This window comes from Perca flavescens, chromosome 13 (genome assembly GCF_004354835.1).
Source record: "Perca flavescens isolate YP-PL-M2 chromosome 13, PFLA_1.0, whole genome shotgun sequence".
Taxonomy (NCBI): domain Eukaryota; kingdom Metazoa; phylum Chordata; class Actinopteri; order Perciformes; family Percidae; genus Perca; species Perca flavescens.
Genome location: NC_041343.1, coordinates 19,972,432 through 19,990,782, shown reverse-complemented (window position 1 = coordinate 19,990,782; position 18,351 = coordinate 19,972,432). Strand labels below are relative to the sequence as shown.

Genomic DNA, 18,351 nt, shown 5'->3' with positions numbered 1-18,351 from the left:
CGGTACGTAACGTTAGCTTAGACCTCACAATGCGTTGCATTTCTCACTCCTGCTAAATTATTGTTCATAAGATGTGACATGAGTGACACATGCGGGTAGGCCAAGGCGAGAAGAGGGAGATTAGCTAACGTGGTGCCAACATATTCATAAAAAAAGTCATATTTGAATAGTAATTTCAGCATTTGAATAGTGTTGATTGGTTTACTATTCGAATTATATTCGAATTTCGGTATTTGTTCCTACAATGTACAGACAGGAAATGGAGGAGCAGCTCACACCTGAAAATAATTCTGACTAATTCTCAATCAGCTCTATGAACACATCAGGAAAATATAACTATAAAAGTATTGTATCATTGTCAGTTAGTACAAAGTGGCAAACTATATTGATTTCATGTATACTAACTGCAAAAGTGTGGAAATTTGATACCCAAACAATGTTCAAAGTGCTACAGTTTAACTTTGCCACTAGATGGCACTTATAGGTCACAGTTGTAATTCTGCTGTTGGTTTCTTAGAGTGAAATTGTAACAAAAAAAACAACACAATTAAACAGTCCGGTGTACAAAGTCTCTTGATATAATTTACTCCAACATGTGTGTATGTTATCTCTGTGATGAAAGCAGACACAGGCATTTATCTTCACGATTCTGAATTGGGGTGCTAAGGCTAATTTCCAAGACATTTGTGTAATTACAAATTACAACAAGATAAAGTGCAATAGGCAAATATATATATATATATAAAAAAAAAAAAAAATACACATGCAATGGTTAAAAACCAATGGTTTCACATTGCAATAATAAACATTTACTCATTTGTTTTTAGGAACAGTGTCATACTCAATATCCTTTCTTAATTGTTTAACACACCTAACAAGATATGGGAAAATTCTCTCACTAATAAAGATAACTTAAGGTAATAATAATAATTTCTTTACTTTAGTTTTTAATTTTACATTGACAAACATCCTGAAAAAAAGGAATAAAATCAGTGAAAGTCTTGCCTGGAACTCTGAACTTTGTGTTGATGAACCACACTCTCCCTTTGCGATGAATTTTTATGAAATAATCACATTTTCATGTTTTGCAGCCCTGTGCAAATGTAAACAGACATGCAAACTTACACAAACATATACATTTCATGTTCATAGTGATCCACATTAATACTGTACTGGTATATCAGTGAAGTCTGTCATATTTACAGTGGTTGAGACAGCACCTGTCCTTGCAAAGTTTCCTCTTTTTCTTGATAGGTAGGGGGAGGAAAGATTGTGTCAGGGTCTGTCCTCTTCCCCTTTCTCCTCCTCTTTTTCTTCGTCTTCTTCCCAGTTATCTTCATCGGTTTCTTCTTTTACACATCCTCCTGTCACAGCTCAGTTTTCTCTCTCCATGAATCCATCTGTCAACCCGTTTATGTTCAGTCTAGGTCCCCTTCTTTGACTCCCACTCCTGGAAGACATGACACAGCACAAAGTGAGGAAAACACACACACACACACACACACACACACACACACACACACACACACACACACACACACACACACACACACACACACACACACACACATACAAACAAACACACACCCTACCTTTGCCTTCTGCATGACGTTCCCCTTGGAGGAGGCGTGAAGAGACGGAGGGCGTTTACGAAGCTCCAATGCTGAGTTGATCGGCACAGTCTCATTGTAAACCTTTTCAACCTTGCTGCCCTGTGCCTGTACACACAAACACAAATGCCAGAGTCCACTCATTCAAAGGAAAAGTCAAATTTTGCTTTCATGGATTATTTCGTGGAGTCTTGTTGTCAACATGAGGTGGCCACGCATCCAGAGGAGACTCCAGGAGGTCACTGGCCACAGGTAAGGAACAGTCCAGCAGGTAAATCGCTGTAAGTCCGCAATGTGTCGATTTTAGGCTTTGGTTTTTGTACGGATTAAACACACACACAAGATACACATGTTAATTAGTGAACTTTAAAAGTGCTGACAGGCAGATTTTGCTGCTGGCTGTAGTTTAATTTAGCAGGCAGACATGAGAGTGTCTCATCTAACTCTCAGCAAGAAGGTGAATGAGCGTATATCCCACAATGTCCAAGTATTCTAAAGCAGTGATAAATCTGAAAAGATACATGTACTGAGATTTAGTATTACAATCCAGTGATGGGATATGTTCGCCATCTAAATGCACTTTAAGAATCTGACATCTACCAAAGATTTTCTCTTGACAGTTTATAGTTTTCTATAAGAATGATACAGGAGAGCATCTCTGCTGTAGCAACCTACCTTAATGCTGAGCTTGGTGTCAGTGGGAGGACCCAGTGCTCCTCTAGCTAACGATTTCTTCAGGTTTTCTTTGACCTCTGTCAGTCTGAGCTCCAGCTCCACCCTCTCCTCTTCTTTTTGTTTACACAATGTCTCCAGCTTGGCTAACCGCTGTTCCAGACCATGACCTGCGCACACACACACACACACACACACACACACACACACACACACACATACACAAACGCACACAAACACACACACACACACACACACACACACACACGTTAGTACTGCTACATAACTGAAGTTTAAAGTGCTTATATTATGCTTTTTTGTTTTTTCCCTTACCTTTATTGTGTCATATATCTTTTCTGTGCACATTATAGGTTTACAAAGTGAAAAAGCCCAAAGTCCACCCCAAAGGGACTTACCATCTCCAACAGAAAACACTGTTCACAAACTGCTCCAAACAGCTCTATTGCAGTCGAGCCTTTACTTCTGTGACAAATGTTCGTCACTTTGTAACACACGTTATAATGCTCGCCTAGCTGCTAGCGTGGCACGCCCTCATACTCTGCTTCTGACTGGCTGGTAGTCCTTACCTAGCTACTGTGCATGTGCGACTCCCAACAAAGATGGTACAGAAGTGTGATGCCTCAATCTGTAGCTAAAACAGAGAGCTCAACACACAGGGTGAAAAGAGGAGCTGCAGCAATGTGCAGTACAACAAAAATATAGTGTTTTTTGAAAATTAAACCATGTAAACCTATCCTGGTACAACCTTTAAATACAATTATGAACCTGAAAATGAGCATAATATGAGCACTTTAAACAGTGCTGGTGTGATTTGTCTCTGACCTGTAACACTCTTCATCTCCTCTTTCACGTCCTTCTTCTCCCTGCGGAAGGAAATCAGTGCATGTCTGAGCTCTTCCTTTTGCTTCTCCAGCTCTTCCTTCTGAGTCAGGTACCGCCTGGCGTCCTCCTCTGCACGCGTCTTCCCATACCGTCCATACTGATTTACATCTAACACAATACATGGCAGAAAATAAATCAACCTGCACCAGCATTGCTATGTATATGATGAGAAAAAATGACAAACTTGTACTTTTCACCACAATCATGAGCAGGGGGAGCCAGATGTAACATATCTAACAATTTTCAGCCAAATTTTCTATCATATCATTTTTATGTAGCCTGTCTAATCAATTATAAAACCAAAGGAGACTCACTGGAGGCGTGTCTTTTGACGGCGGCCTGTTGCTCAGTTTTTTCAGAGTCCCTGCTGGAGAAGGAGGCATGACGTCTCACTGGTGCAGCTATGCTCTCAACATCCCCCTCCTATAGGAAAAACAAGTACATTTTAAAAATCTAAATTTCCAGAGCCCAATTTATTTGAATGTATATATACACTCACCTAAAGGATTATTAGGAACACTTGTAAGATTTCTAATTAATGCAATTATCTAATCAACCAATCACATGGCAGCAGGTTCAATGCATTTAGGGGTGTCGTCCAGGTCTAGACAATCTCCTGAACTCCAAACTGAATGTCAGAATGGGAAAGAAAGGTGATCTAAGCAACTTTGAGCGTGGTATGGTTGTTGGTGCCAGATGGGCTGGTCTGAGTATTTCACAATCTGCTCAGTTACTGGGATTTTCACACACAACCATTTCTAGGTTTTACAAAGAATGGTCTGAAAAAGGAAAAACATCCAGTATGCGGCAGTCCTGGGGGGCGAAAATGCCTTGTTGATGCTAGAGGTCAGAGGACAATGGGCCGACTGATTCAAGCTGATAGAAGATCAACTTTGACTCAAATAACCACTCGTTACAACCGAGGTATGCAGCAAAGCATTTGTGAAGCCACAACACGCACAACCTTGAGGCGGATGGGCTACACCAGCAGAAGACCCCACTGGGTACCACTCATCTCCACTAAAAATAGGAAAATGAGGCTACAACTTGCACAAGCTCATCAAAATTGGACAGTTGAAGACTGGAAAAATGTTGCCTGGTCTGATGAGTTTCGATTTCTGTTGAGACATTCAGATGGTAGAGTCAGAATTTGGTGTAAACAGAATGAGAACATGGATCCGTCATGCTTTGTTACCACTGGGCAGGCTGGTGGTGGTGTAATGGTGTGGGGGATTTTCTTGGCACACTTTAGGCCCCTTAGTACCAAGTGGGCATCATTTAAATGCCACAGCCTACCTGAGCATTGTTTTGTTCTGACCATGTCCATCCTTTTATGACCACCATGTACCCATCCTCTGATGGCTACTTCCAGCAGGATAATGCACCATGATATTGTATTTTATCACTGGTACACGTGATGGTTCCTCACCATAACACTTTCATAGACGTCATCATATGTTCTGGAGTCTGTCGAGGCACTGCTGGAGGAGGTAGCAGTGGTAGTGGCCCACCTGAGAGGAAGAAAACAGAGACAGATGTATTTCAGCATAAAAGCCCATGAGACAGAAAGAGATAGAAAACTCTGGATACGTGCGGAAACACGCAAACATATACTATAGGAAGTGACTCACTGGAAGGAGTGTCTGGCAGCATGCCGGATGTCAGTAAGCGTATCGACGTCGATGTAGTCATAGTGCAGTTCTTCAGGGAGAGTGGTGCTGCCGGTCTCTGCAAACAACACACCCAGCCAGCGGCCAAGATCCTCTGAGCAGCTGGCCTGATGGACATACACACACACATATACACAGACACGCACACAAACGCACATAAACAAAGGTACTTGGTTTGCCAGAAAAATGTAGGTGTGTCTTCCCTGTGCACATATAAAACTTTCTGTCTCATCTGTGTCTACAGTGACATACAAATCATCAATCTGTCTACATTAAATCTCCTCTACCAGTTAAAATGGATCTTTTGATACCACAATACATTACCTCTAAAGATGCTAGTTCGCTGCCCGCCTGCAGGATGCAGAAAGAGAAAGGATGTTTGGGGCCGAGGCCTCCAGTCACCACCTCTGCACCTTGGAGTGGCACCACAATGACTGGTGGGCGCTGGTCCCCGGGGTCCTTCTGCAGGTACAAGCTACCTCCTCGCACAACACACCAACGCTCCTTCCAAGAGCCGCTCAGACACACACTGAGGAAGCCTGCAGAGAAAGACAGGAGGCATTTGGCAGTGATGAAAAGACGGCAGACATGTTTAGTCGCTATATACATGTATATATATATATATTCACACTTGTGAAATAAGTTGTCTGTTTCTTAATGTGTAAAGGATATATATTTAAGCAGTTTAACAAAATACAATTATGAATTATGAAACAATACTTTTACAGCACAATGGTGGTTTTTGCCTACAGCCTTTCTCACATATTTGGTATGTATATCATCTGCATCAACTTGTTTCAAACCAAACTAATGTTAAATTGCAAATACTTTGGAAAATAATCTAATCATCAATCAGTCACTTAAATAAGCATTCCACAAACTAACCAACCAGACAGTCAATCAACCAAAATAGCGTCGTGATCAATTTGTGTCCTCACCACAGCGTGGGTTGTCATGATGACCAGAGGACGAGGCAGGCTCTCCCGGTAAAGGAGGCTTCCGTTTGGAGAAAGTGATGATCCGATTAATTTTCTTCCCAGCTGCTCGGCTCATCGACCCCGTCAGCTCTGAGAATGCTCCGCGCTTCCCCCTGTCTGAAATCAAACATACCCTGGTCAGACTGGGCTGGGGCTGACAATGTGGTCGTGGAGTCGAGGAGAATTTCATATACCAACATATAGACCTCATCACTTTTTCTTGCTGCGTTTGTGTTAAATAATACTTTCTAATACAAAAAACATTTACAATTACATTAAAACAAAAACTTGTAATGTAACGTGGAAGACAATAAAAGGTTTCAAGTGGACATTCTTGCGAAACCACCAATTCACGACTCATTGTACTTTTAGAATTGAAAAATAATATGTTGTATTTAATTACAGAGATTTTTTTATATTCAGCATATCCCTAGAGTGTTTGAATGTCCAAACTGCATGTACCAGATGCCGCAGTGCTCTGTCCACCCTACTTCCTATGATGTCAGTGGGAGACAATCGCAGGAAGAGGACAGGAAGGATGTCATATCTGTCCGTGCCTCACTTCCTGTCTCTCCCTCTCTCTCATGTCTCTTTAGGTTCAGAGCCGCTCGGACAGTAAACGGGTTGTAACAACATCGAAACAACATGACTATGTTTGACCTATATTTTGACCCAACATCAAGGATCGCTCAGTTTATCTTTCCTGATTTTGTGGCTAGACAAACAAAAATATTGTACGTGCTTTTTATCAGACTCTTATAAGGATGTGTGTGTGTGTGTGTGTGTGTGTGTGTGTGTGTGTGTGTGTGTGTTTGTACTCGTGGGGACTTGAGTTCAGGACCGTGAGGACATTTTAGTGTTCACTTCCTTTAAAGACCATTTGAGTGTTAAGGCTCGGTTTTAGGTAGATTTGTGGTGCTAGCTTACCCTGCCCATTTACTGGACTTGACCGTTAGCTTGTGGCTAGCCAGTAGAGCAATATAGCATATAAGAGTAGTCTGCTGTATCCCTCAGCTTGACTAACTGAAACAACAATTATAAAAGAGTCAATAATAATCAATAATTGTTATCTTATGAAGGTAAACCTACTCAGTGAGTCTATGGTGTCCCGTCCTGGTCCCTGTGCAGTGGACTGGTTTTCTGCTGTCGGCCCGCTGTCTGAGTCTGATGCCTGCCGGTCACACTGCAGCACCTGGCAAAACAAAAAAGAAGAAACCTTTATTACTTCTTTTTCCTTGTTAAAGAAGTGGAGAGGAATGTTACATATCAACACATATATCTACCCTGTTTTGACAAATCCCTCTGTCCTTTAACAAAGCAAAATCATGTCAACAAAAATGACAGAAGTTTCTTGATGAATGGTTTATTGACTTTATGCATTTTTAAGCCTATTCTGAACATCTGGGTGTAACTGCCATGTCACCATGCATTCAGCTCGTTGGCTCTGCAGCTGTGTGCCAAAATTTTGTTGAGGGTATGAAGCTCTTTGAAAACTGGCCAGCTCAGCAACCGCAATAATGTCACCTCACTCACTGCTTATAACTAGAAGCCAAAGGAACAGTTGTGTCATGCGTGGGCTGAAAAAGCTGATGTCAGCGAAAGACAGTGAAATGTAAAAACTAGAGTATAGATTCAGAATGAAACACACCTCAGTAAATGAAGAAAAAATAGATATTACAGTAAAAGTCATTACTGTCAAATACTGTAGATAAACACAGTACATGCAGAAACACGTGCATACCTTGTCAAGCTCCAACTTCCTCTGTATGATGGGAGAAGTGGATCCATCCAGTCCTTCAGTGTTGCTACATTGGCTGCCAACATCTTGAACCACCTGGTTCAAGAAAAAGAAAATATTCACTTTAAAACAACCCTGTGTTGTCCCCCACAGCCCTATTCCCCCCACGTCGTGCCCCACTCCTGTCTGTCTCGGCACCAGCCCTCTGCTATAGTGAATATAGGTACCTTGAGCCACCGCTGGGCCTGCTCTTTACTCTGAACAGCCAGGACTAGAGCTTCGCCTCCAGGCAACGAGAATCGCAACTCATGTCTCTTTTTCCGGCCTTCCTTTGGGACGTAGATGACGTTGCACAGATTCAGCGGGAGCTCTGTGTGGGGAGTGCTCTCTTTGATGCTCTTATAGCACTGTAAAGGAGAGATATTGAGATACTGTAACTCCAAGTCACAAAAAAATTACTTTCATGTATCGTTTGATGCTATTTGATGCTATTTCACTTTGTACGAAAATCAGCACAAAATAACACCAGATTTTACATTAGACCCTTTGGTTCAAAAGTTTAAATAAAGACACATGAGCAGCTCTATTTACCTGCAGTTTATTGTCCCGGACAACGATAAGCTGTTTAGCCCATTGGCCAAAGCGTTTCTTTCGCAGCAGGAAGGCACAGATGCGGCAGTCTTTCACTGGTCCGTCGGGACTCTCCTCAGCCGTCCATCCCTGAGGTTGTTCTCGCCCTTTGGCCTCTTCTTCTTCTTCCTCGTAAGACTCGTAGGAGCTGCTCAGAGCATCGGAGTCATTGTCTGAGTACCGAAAATAACATGAATCATTTATTTACAACAACTTCTGGTTCTGTTCATTCGTGTATTCTAATTACTTCCAACCAGAACATGCCTCTGTTTATATTTGTATATTTGAATTGCTAACAGGAGTAAGCACAACAGAGGGTAGACTCACAGGAGTTTTTAGGCGGCCCATTAAGCCTGGTAATGGGGTAGTTATTGTCTGCATCTTCATAGTAGGCATCCTCCACAGAGTTCCTAGAAGCTGCAACAGAGGAGCGGAAGAGTCGAGATGAGATAAAAGAGAAACTTCTAATAATTCAGTAGGTTACAATATTTCATGAGTGTGCAAATCTGTGTTTTGGAGTTTTACGGAACTGTTCATGTTGGTGGTAAAGTACTGAGGGGTGGATCCAGGATGTAGAGGAACAGCCTCTTCATAGTAGTCATCAGGAAGGGGGGTGGTTGGCAGAGGAGGGGGGGGCGTGTCAGTTGGCGTCTGAGGTGAAAGTTAAACCAAAGTTTTAGTTTCCAGGACAACAGATGGACTGACAGTAGATACTGTAAAGGACTTACAGATTTATTGGGATGAGTCTTCTCTTCTTCGTCTTTGTGCTCTTTCTGCTCCACTGGAGACACACTGAGCATGTGCAGATCACAGTCTGGAAGAGGATTAATGTTACCATAACTATAATATATAATACCGGTACATGTTATAATATTGTACGTTTTGTAGATGTTGTGGTATGATGATTGGAAATAAACACTAATGTAACTAACTAACTAAGTCTTCATAACACTGAGCTGGTTTGAAGGTCTACTCACCAAAATCCTCAAACAGAGACTCTACAAAACTAGTGCCGTTGCCATAGAGACAGCTGTTCACGTAGACGTCTGATCCATTGACTGTGGAAAAGATAAATTAGGGGTTAGAAATAGGATCAAAGTTAGGGTTAGGATTGTGGTGTATGCTTAGGGAGTGGTGTAGTGCTCAGAGAGCTCTCAGTGACTATCAATACTGGACAATCTGCATCTTTAGACAAATATTGTATGAAATTGTATGGAGACCTACGTTTGTAAGTCAGACAACAAAGGAGCGAAGGTTGGCGCTTGAACATCTTTGTAACCAGAAGAACAAAGATAACTAAAGTCATAAAATGTGTGTGAAAGTTTGCTAAACCTCCCGAATCAGCTTAAGAAATAAATGCTCAAGGTATCTGGCTGTAAAAAGCTGAATTGAAGTGGAATATGCTAATGTGCTGTGTAAAAACCTGAAGAGAATGAATGGGCAGGGCAGCCTGGGTCCATTCATACAATTGTGAGGACGTGTTACTATCAGGATGTTTTGCTTTTCTCCTTTCTTTGACCTCCTCTCATTATCCTCTCTTAACTTTACATTTCATTATCCTCTTACTGCAATCCTTTTATCCTCTCTGACATCCTGCATCTCAGAGATAAAAAAGGATCTACTGTAAAGACCTCGATAAGATTTGATGTCCATGTGCATGTTTCTTAATGCAATACAACTACAGTACTTATGCGGTGTTGTGCATTTGCTGTATGGCTGGCTCATGACAGGAAGGATGCCCCATTGCAAGAAGATGAGTAAGAGAGAAATGCTCTGTCCTTGTCTGAGTAAACACTGTTGTAGTAACCTTGAACAAATTGCTCAACTCAGAAATGCTTCAGCTGCAAGAGTCACACTGAATGAATGTGTTGCAGGATGAAGCTGAAAAACCGCAAGCATGCTCCAATTACATCAAATAAATAAAATCTCATTTGTAGTTGTGCCTCATTTAACACTCTAAATTTACTTTTCCCTGTTAGACATTTAACATGTAGTCCTTGTTAAATGACATATTCTACCTTTGATGTGTCAACCCCCAGCAGCTTGAAATTAAGTGCTTACTTACTGACGCAAAAAGACTCAATTCAGGCTCAATGAAAGAATAAAAAATGTGTTTGGAAAAAGTAATTTAAAGGTCCCATGGCATGAAAGTTTCACTTTATGAGGTTTTTAACATTAATCAGCCTGCCTATGGTCCCCCAGTGGCCAGAAATGGCAATGGGTGTAAACCGAGCCCTGGGTATCCTGCTCTGCCTTTGAGAAAATGAAAGCTCAGATGGGCCGATCTGGAATCTTCTCCTTATGAGGTCATAAGGAGCAAGGTTACCTCCCCTTTCTCCGCTTTGCCCGCCCAGAGAATTTGGCCCACCCATGAAAAAGAGAGAGACATCATGGCTTGCAAACAAGCAAAGTGGCAGTTGGTCAAGGCCACACCCCCACCCTCCAACTTGCCCCCCCTCTTTCCTCTTCAATAGCATTTAAAGCTACAGACACAGAAATGGCACGTACTAAGAAAAGCTCATTGTGGGACTGGCTCTAGTGGCTGTAATTCTGCACCAAGGCTGAATTTCGGGAAAGAGACTTCAGATACAGTATTAGGGGACCACTGAGGCCTATATAAAAGCATCCAAAGAGCACCATATCATGGGACCTTTAATGCTTTGGGTCGAATGAATTAACTATATAAACAAATATGTGAGTGTTGTTTTTCCACGCTGTACAATAATTAATGGAAGCTATGTTTTGCCAACTGTAAAAATCACATCAGCAGGAGTTTATCCAAAATAAATATTACCATAGTTGTTGCAGTGAATTAATAAAGTTCAAAGGTGTTTGTCACATCACTGCACCTAACGATGCTTATAAGGTGAGAAATATATACCAGAGATGTTATGCACAATGCCCCCTCCATCTGAGACGTTTTTCTGTACCTGACAGCTGCATCGAGTCCAGGATGTTACGTATGGAGGCCATCTTGTCAGCAGTGGCAGGACTGACCGTCTCGTGGTCCAGCATCTTTAGCAGAGAGCCTAGCTCATTCACAAGTCGCTCCATTACAACTGAAAAACACAGAAGAACATACTATTATTATGTTTGCAGAATGAAATATAGCATATAGTATAAATGTATTTGTTGGTGTCGAGCACCATCATAAAAGGCCCATGCTGCGGACTCTTGGAACATGGTTAAAATTCTTATGCTATTACAACAAGTGCATCAAATATCAATTTAACAAACACATGCAAGGCCATACAAGCAAGTGCGAGCAAAACTGGCAGTCCACGAGGGGCATTAAGCCAGTTTGGAACTCAGCTTACCGCCTGTCGCAACAGCTGATAGGGAGGAGACATTTAGCATCCTAACACATTGCCCTATTAGTTTCCCTAGTCGGTGTTGTTGTGTATTAGTGAGTCTGTTCTCTCGTCGCTGCACCACCACGATAAAGTCCTTCTTTCAGTTTGGACATTTCAAGCTGTCTTTGAAAAATAAATTTTCATGTTCAACGCTGACATCCTGTGTGTGTGTGTGTCTGTGTGTGTGTTTTGTTGACCTTGACAATTGTTCCAAAAGCTCTGCCACACATCCTGCTCAGAGCCGACAGAGAGGAGGAGGAGGAGGAGGGGGGGGGGTGTTAGAGAGAAAGGAGGTGAAGAGGAGGGGGCAGGAAGCTTCCAGGAAATGGAGCCAAAGAAAAGAGGAAAATCTGTAATTTCACTAGAGATAGAATAGGATCTGGTTACCAAACTGCCTGAGTTTGGTTCATTCAGTTGGTCATTCATTCATAAGAGAGGCAGATGTTTGACATAAAGGACATTTGAGTCTTAAGCAGACAGCTCCAGTTCTATAGTAGAGTAATCAGCTGACCTTTCATTAAATACTGGCTATTGGCCACTATTAATATGATAAAGTATCATTCCTGCCATTGTACAGATGGAGTGGATCATTATGAGTTTAAGAGCTGCTGCTAACCCTAAAATTACTACATTTCTGTTTGGATTTCAGTGGAAAGTTTTACTGTCTCACCATGGCCCACATGCTCTTTAAGTGGCTTTTTCCACACTGCCAAGAAAAATATTTTGGGGAAACATTAAATCTTTGTCATTTTTGTCATTCAAATTTTTTTTTTTGTTTCACCCAAAACACAAACAATGTCGACAGGAAGTTCATGGACACTTCAGCAGGCATGCTGAAATCTCAACATGGGACATCAAATTGAGAAGTGTTTTCTTTAAACCACTGAGAAAGTAATCTACCTCCTCTTTAAATCTTCTCCCCGAATAAATTGAAAAGAAATCCCTTTTGACCTCTTGTCCTTCTTACAGTCTTACAGTCTGAATAAACTCTGAAAGCACCATACCAAATGTTTAATTTCATTTTTATTAGGAAGAACATTTCTAATAGGCCGTACAGTAGCCAGAAAAACTGACCACGTCCTCAGTGGTGACAAATCAGATGTTAAAATTCATGTAAAAAAAAAAGTTTTTAGTAGCAGGTAAGTAAAGATGTTCAAGGATGAAATACACTGAAAAAAGTGCAAGAGCTAAGAGTTAAAATAAGATCAAAACAGTCTCTTTCTTTCTCTCACACACAGTGTGAAGACAGAGAGAGAGTGAGAGAAAAGCCCTCAGTCTTCCAACCCCCGCGCCCCCAGTCTGACAATACTCTATTGTCTCCACAAGAGCCAAAATTAGATGACTACAATGCTCCGCAAGACCAGAGCAAACAACACAATGTCAGAAACCCGAACAAAAAAACAAAACAGGAACCAACACACACAGTCTAAGAGGGGTGTGGTGCAACACAGCTGCATGGTCTCGATCTATGGGCATTCAGGGTTAAAGGATACAGTATATCTCCAGCAGCTGTGTGTGTGTGTGTGTGTGTGTGTGTGTGTGTGTGTGTGTGTGTGTAGTAGTATTTCTCGGCCAGCAGCTGTGGTTTCCGGTCTTAGCTGTCGACAGAAGCGTCCCTCCACTCCTTCCTGATCTTGACTCTCTCCTCCATCCTACTGTGGGTCTCACCTCCTCTCGCTCACCCCCCTCCTTCTGCTTTCCCCTCTCTCTTTTTCCATTTCTCTCCGCCCTGCTGTTTCTCATTCTGTCCCAACCATAGACTGTAAAGGTCCCAACATCCTCGGTCGTCCTAAACTCTCTGTCCATCTCAGTTCACACTTGCTTCCAGATGTTTTTCTGTCACCATTCTCAGTTTATTCACTATCTATTGAATAAGCAGTTCAAGAAGTTTCTCTATTGATCTATTGTACTTCACGTATTCAGGAAATGTGGCAACACAAGCTAAAAAATAACAAGAGGCAATGTAATCAATCTCAGAGTAAACAAAGCCAGCAGTATGCATTTGGTCTATTTTCTGTTTCTTGAAGTCTAACTTTACAGTCAAGGCCGTCCATTCAATTATGTCTCTCTCCCTCCTCCAAGTCTGTGTACATCTCTCTCTCTCTCTCTCTCTCTCTCTCTCTCTGTGGGGGGACCGGAGGGTTCAGAGGCTGAGAATCAGCTGTTCTGGAGGCTTGCGGTCGGTCTCACCCACAGAGGGATCTTTGTAACCCCCCATTCCACACACACACGCTCAAACACACACACACACACACACACACACACACACACACACACGCAGCACAGATTTCCTTTTAGAATTTGGTAATGGACAGTCACTTACCTCCCCTACTCTACAGGGAGCACACACACACTTTTTTTAATTTGTCTCTTAAAAAGAAGATATAACCCTATACAGAGCAAGCATACAGTCACAAGAGTACTTTGGGAAATGTGTTTGTGTCTTTTACCCACATTTTTGTGTGTCCGCAGACAGGAGGAAGGTCAGTCATGAGACCTGAGCCATGCGACTCCCATTTGAACTGATTTAGCGTGTTTGGTTACAGCTCAGAACAAAACAACTACTACTACTCACTGATGGTGCTGTTTATCCCACCACAAAATGCCTATGGACAGCAGAGTGACAGAGAAAAGATACTTTTCTCCTCCTAACCTGAGGCTTTTGACTCCCATCCATTACACGTCTAACCTATCAATCACGCCAATCCAAGGCTAACCTTCTCCCTGACTTGCTGCTCCCATCCAAACAATCCCTCCTTTTTATTTTCCAACACTTTAGGACTAGGAAGAAATATATGAGTAGACTGCATTGAATTGTTGTTTCAATGAATCATGTTGCCTGAGGTACATAATTATCTGTAACAGTAACATTCACATTATACTTATGTAACATACGTTGTCATGCCTTTTTCAAGTTAAGAGAATTTCAAGCCTCCAAAATGTATAAAGCTGCTGTTTTGCACTAAAGCAGGCGCCCTCTTCCTGCCTCCCCCACACTCCCAGAGGTTGAGGTCCCTCCAGATCCCACATTCTCTATTCCACTCCTTTCTTTCTCTCCCCCCCTTTCTGATCCTTTCCTTTTAACTCCTTTCCCTCGCCTGCCTCCCTCCATCCCTTCTCCAGACACCCATCCTCTTCGGACGAAGGTCAGAGTTCAAGTCTTGGCGACCAAAGCAGCTCCCTCTCAGACAAAAGTCTACTTCAGAGATTCTGCATCCTGTAATTCATATTTTCGTGACAACGGAAGATGGTGTCACTGCTCGCCCGGGGTTAGCATTCAGTCTTATACTTCCCCTTCCCTTATAAGTCCCCTCCAGAAACCAAACTAGCGAAATCTTTGAAAAGAAACAGCTGGGGGAAATAAGTCGTGAAATCCTCTCTTTTTTCACATTCTTTCAGTATCTTATCATTGTCCTCAGATAGGAAATGGTGAGGAGACACTGTGGCACAGCATGAGTCTAATTAAAAACCCAGACTGTTGTGCTGTGGTTTCACCAGGTATGAAGCCATACCGCCATGGGAAAGCCACACTCCTTAATTAGCTCAACAAAGAACATGTTGATGCATTCTGGAGTAAAAAAGAATCCCCTTTCTTCCAGCTGAAAGAAACATTTTGACATTTTTGAATATAAAGCTTTCTTGCCGAGACTGATCTTCTAATCTATCTCTCTGCAAGAAACTAATTACACATCTTTCACAAAATATTAATCATTTCCTTTCAACCTGCAATGACGTATTTGTGTTTACACACACACATAGACAGAGACACCAACACAAACACTAGTATTTTAGTGTTTTTTCAGGTGTGATATGGTGGTGGTGATAACTGTCAGCTGGACAAAACATGATTCAGGATTTTTCCTGTATACAGTATAGTAGCAGAGTTATCGCCTTAGTTTCCACCTACACCACACCAACGTACAGACCTGCTGCTTTGGATATCTCTGTCGCAGAAAGTTGCAACTGCAGTAGATTAGCAGTACAGCTCACTCTGGGTTTACAGAGGAAAAGTCATTTCCCTGCCCTTTGAACAACAACTTAGAATTAAATCAATAAAGAGTTCTGGCCTTTTCTAACTCTGAAAGAGAGTTGAGCGAGGGGGGTGGGGGGAGGATCGCTGTGTGAGGAGGAGGGAAAGGGAAAAGGAAATATAAGGGAACCATGGTCGAGGTCAAGGCTTGTGACAGTCGTTAAAACAGAATGTTGCCCCTGTAGTTTTAACGCCGCCGTATCAAAAGCCATTTTAAGACCTTCAATTGGTACAAATTTGTTGCAGCTGTTGAGTTATTGGCTCAGAACACCATAATCAATTATTCCTGTTTTTTTTCCACAGTGAGAGTATGTTCTTTTGTAGGGCACAGCTGCACACTTGTTTGGCCACAAAGCTTGTGTCAGGTGTTTGAGAGGCCTTCTTCATGGAAAATATTTGGAGTTGTCACAGTACATTTAATGATGGCTGATTAATGATGGTCTCAGGGTCCAGGTGTTATGCATGCTGGCTCACTGTCCTGACTTACTGGGACACTTGAATAAAACAAGGGGGTAAGTCTCTCTCCACAACCCGTAGCTCCTATGGTGCCATTTTGATGCTAACAAGCCATCACCCGCCATAGGCATTCCATTGACTGCCATTCATTTTGATGTCACTTTGACAGTGAATAACTTTACATCTGAAGCGTTTAAAGACTCTATTTGTCCATTGTTTATTTCGAAAGAAACACGACAATGTAGGCTCCATTACCTTGTATCTCACGGTATGGCTCCCTAGCAGATTTTTTGTGAAAATAGGCTAACGATTGTGTCATAACCATGCAACTTACTGTCGCATAATAGAGGAATTACCGTATAGTACAGGAGAACCTTGCAGGCAGTTTCGACTCACATTAGCTGTTTAAGTTTAATAACTAATTTTAACTAGCATTTCAGTAAGCAATAATTAGCCGGTGCCTATGTTATCTCCTTACATATACCTACGCTCTCCGTCTCCGCAAGATTGGGAATGATTGAGATTTCTCTTGGCACAGCTACCAGAAGACTTACAACTTTCAGACAGGTTGCTCACGTCACATCTACGTCGTCAAGCTCAGTTGGAGGCTGCGCAGTAACGCTCAGCCATCACCGGAAAAAGTGCTTCTAATAGACTTCACTAGTCTCCGTCCAGAGCAACGGGATCTGTTGGTCCATTTATTTAACTGCCTACGGAATAAAACAGCCATTGTTAAAAATACAACAGCCATTGTTAGTGTTAGCAACACCTGTGCTTCTCCTACTATAACAAGTCAAAATGTCTGATGTAACTAATGTAACACTGGTAGTGAGTATGCTGTAACGCTGCACCCAGTGTGCAAATCCATATGCATAATGGGCCTATTAGATCAATCATCTGTAGGCAACATACAGGGGTGTTTTAACAAAGCATGAATGAATGCTTCATAATAGCCATTGTTTCCTTTCAGATAATCACTTGTAAGCCTTGTTTGCCAGATTTTCAATTCAGGCCACAGCTTCATCACCTGGTGTCACATAATGCAGCTTCCTGTTTGCAGCACTGTCGCCTGAAGGAGTTTGAAAACAGAGCAGCCATTGAGCTGCTTCTGCTGCTGCTTCACTTCCAGCGGCGCTGCTTCCAGCGGGGCAAATCTCCGTTGGTATCAGATTGCATCACTACCTGAGTGAGGACACCTCCTCCTCCATCCACACACACACACACACACACACACACACACACACACACACACACACACACACACACACACACACACACACACACACACACACACACACACAGCGCACCAACCGGCGTGTAGGTATTATGACATCACTCTCCAGTTACTCCAGCACACAGTAACCGGGAGCAGCAGCCAGCAGGGCGCGAGGCGGTTTTACTCAGATAAACTGACTGATAGTGCTTTCCTTTACATTTGTTAAATGGGAACTCAAATTAAATACAACGGTTGTAGCTCTGTTGTTTTATATGTTAATATGTAGCCTATCTCTTCAAAGCAACAAGCATGTAGGCTATATGCTATTTTAGTGTAGGGTATTTATCCTGTTTTGAATTGTGTCGCGCGTTTGTAACTATTTAACGTTATCTCCTTAGAAGTGTGCTTAAATATACATATGCCTTTATATTTATGGAGACTTCTTTACAAAGTTATTACATGGTTACTGTAGTTTTTCGCGGATATGAACATGCGATATTAAAAGAGAGACTGTTACTCACCACTTTGGCGTTTGGAGTCCATGTCGTTTTATATTTTAAAGTCTGGGTGCTTATTTCCGGTTAGTTGTTTGATTTAAAAGTTACGGTTGTGAACATGTGAGGCGTGTTCGCCACAGACACAGCGGAGCTCTGTCAGCCTGCTGTGCGGCCAAGTGAGTCAGAGTGGCCGCTACAGTTTATAGTTTGACTCGGCAGCCGCTGGTTCATCATCCAGAGCTCAACTGGGTCCTAGTGCTAGTCCGAGCAAGTCTACTAAACACTGGGTTTACCCATAGACCGTTTACTACACATTGTAAAGCTATAACTTTACATGTTACATGTGAATTACTGGAATTGTTGGGTCTTTGTAAATTATAGAGTGTGGTATCTGTAAAGTGTCTTGAGATAGCTCTTGTTATGATTGGATACTATAAATAAAATTGAATTGAATAACTCTAAGAGACTCCTATTGGAGCCACACTAGTCACATTTGAGGAGATGCAATCCACACTATACTGCTCATTAGTGTCTTCATTGTATAACTGCCAGTATTAAAATAATGTGAGGCACTTCACAAGAGTTTCTCTATTTCTTAT

At 42.0% G+C, this 18,351-nt stretch overlaps 1 protein-coding gene across 3 annotated transcripts; it reads right to left on the bottom strand.

Annotated features, from left to right (window-relative positions):
• Nucleotides 1-569: 569 nt before the first annotated feature.
• Nucleotides 570-17,933, bottom strand: afap1l1b (actin filament associated protein 1-like 1b). 3 transcript variants are annotated; one of them, XM_028595154.1, is made up of 19 exons: nucleotides 17,777-17,933; nucleotides 11,131-11,259; nucleotides 9,178-9,258; nucleotides 8,929-9,014; nucleotides 8,731-8,851; nucleotides 8,528-8,617; nucleotides 8,162-8,373; nucleotides 7,798-7,977; nucleotides 7,574-7,666; nucleotides 6,922-7,024; nucleotides 5,794-5,949; nucleotides 5,180-5,394; nucleotides 4,817-4,962; nucleotides 4,615-4,696; nucleotides 3,500-3,608; nucleotides 3,126-3,293; nucleotides 2,286-2,452; nucleotides 1,593-1,718; nucleotides 570-1,450 (listed from the first exon to the last, which is right to left on the bottom strand). In XM_028595154.1, the coding sequence occupies exons 1-19, from the start codon at nucleotides 17,796-17,798 to the stop codon at nucleotides 1,424-1,426; spliced, it is 2,313 nt and encodes a 770-aa protein (XP_028450955.1). In that variant the 5' UTR covers nucleotides 17,799-17,933; the 3' UTR covers nucleotides 570-1,423. The 3 variants fall into 3 exon arrangements, with proteins under 3 accessions (XP_028450955.1, XP_028450957.1, XP_028450954.1); XM_028595156.1 differs by lacking the exon at nucleotides 17,777-17,933 and adding an exon at nucleotides 17,067-17,232; XM_028595153.1 differs by lacking the exon at nucleotides 17,777-17,933 and adding an exon at nucleotides 11,518-11,720.
• Nucleotides 17,934-18,351: the final 418 nt, after the last annotated feature.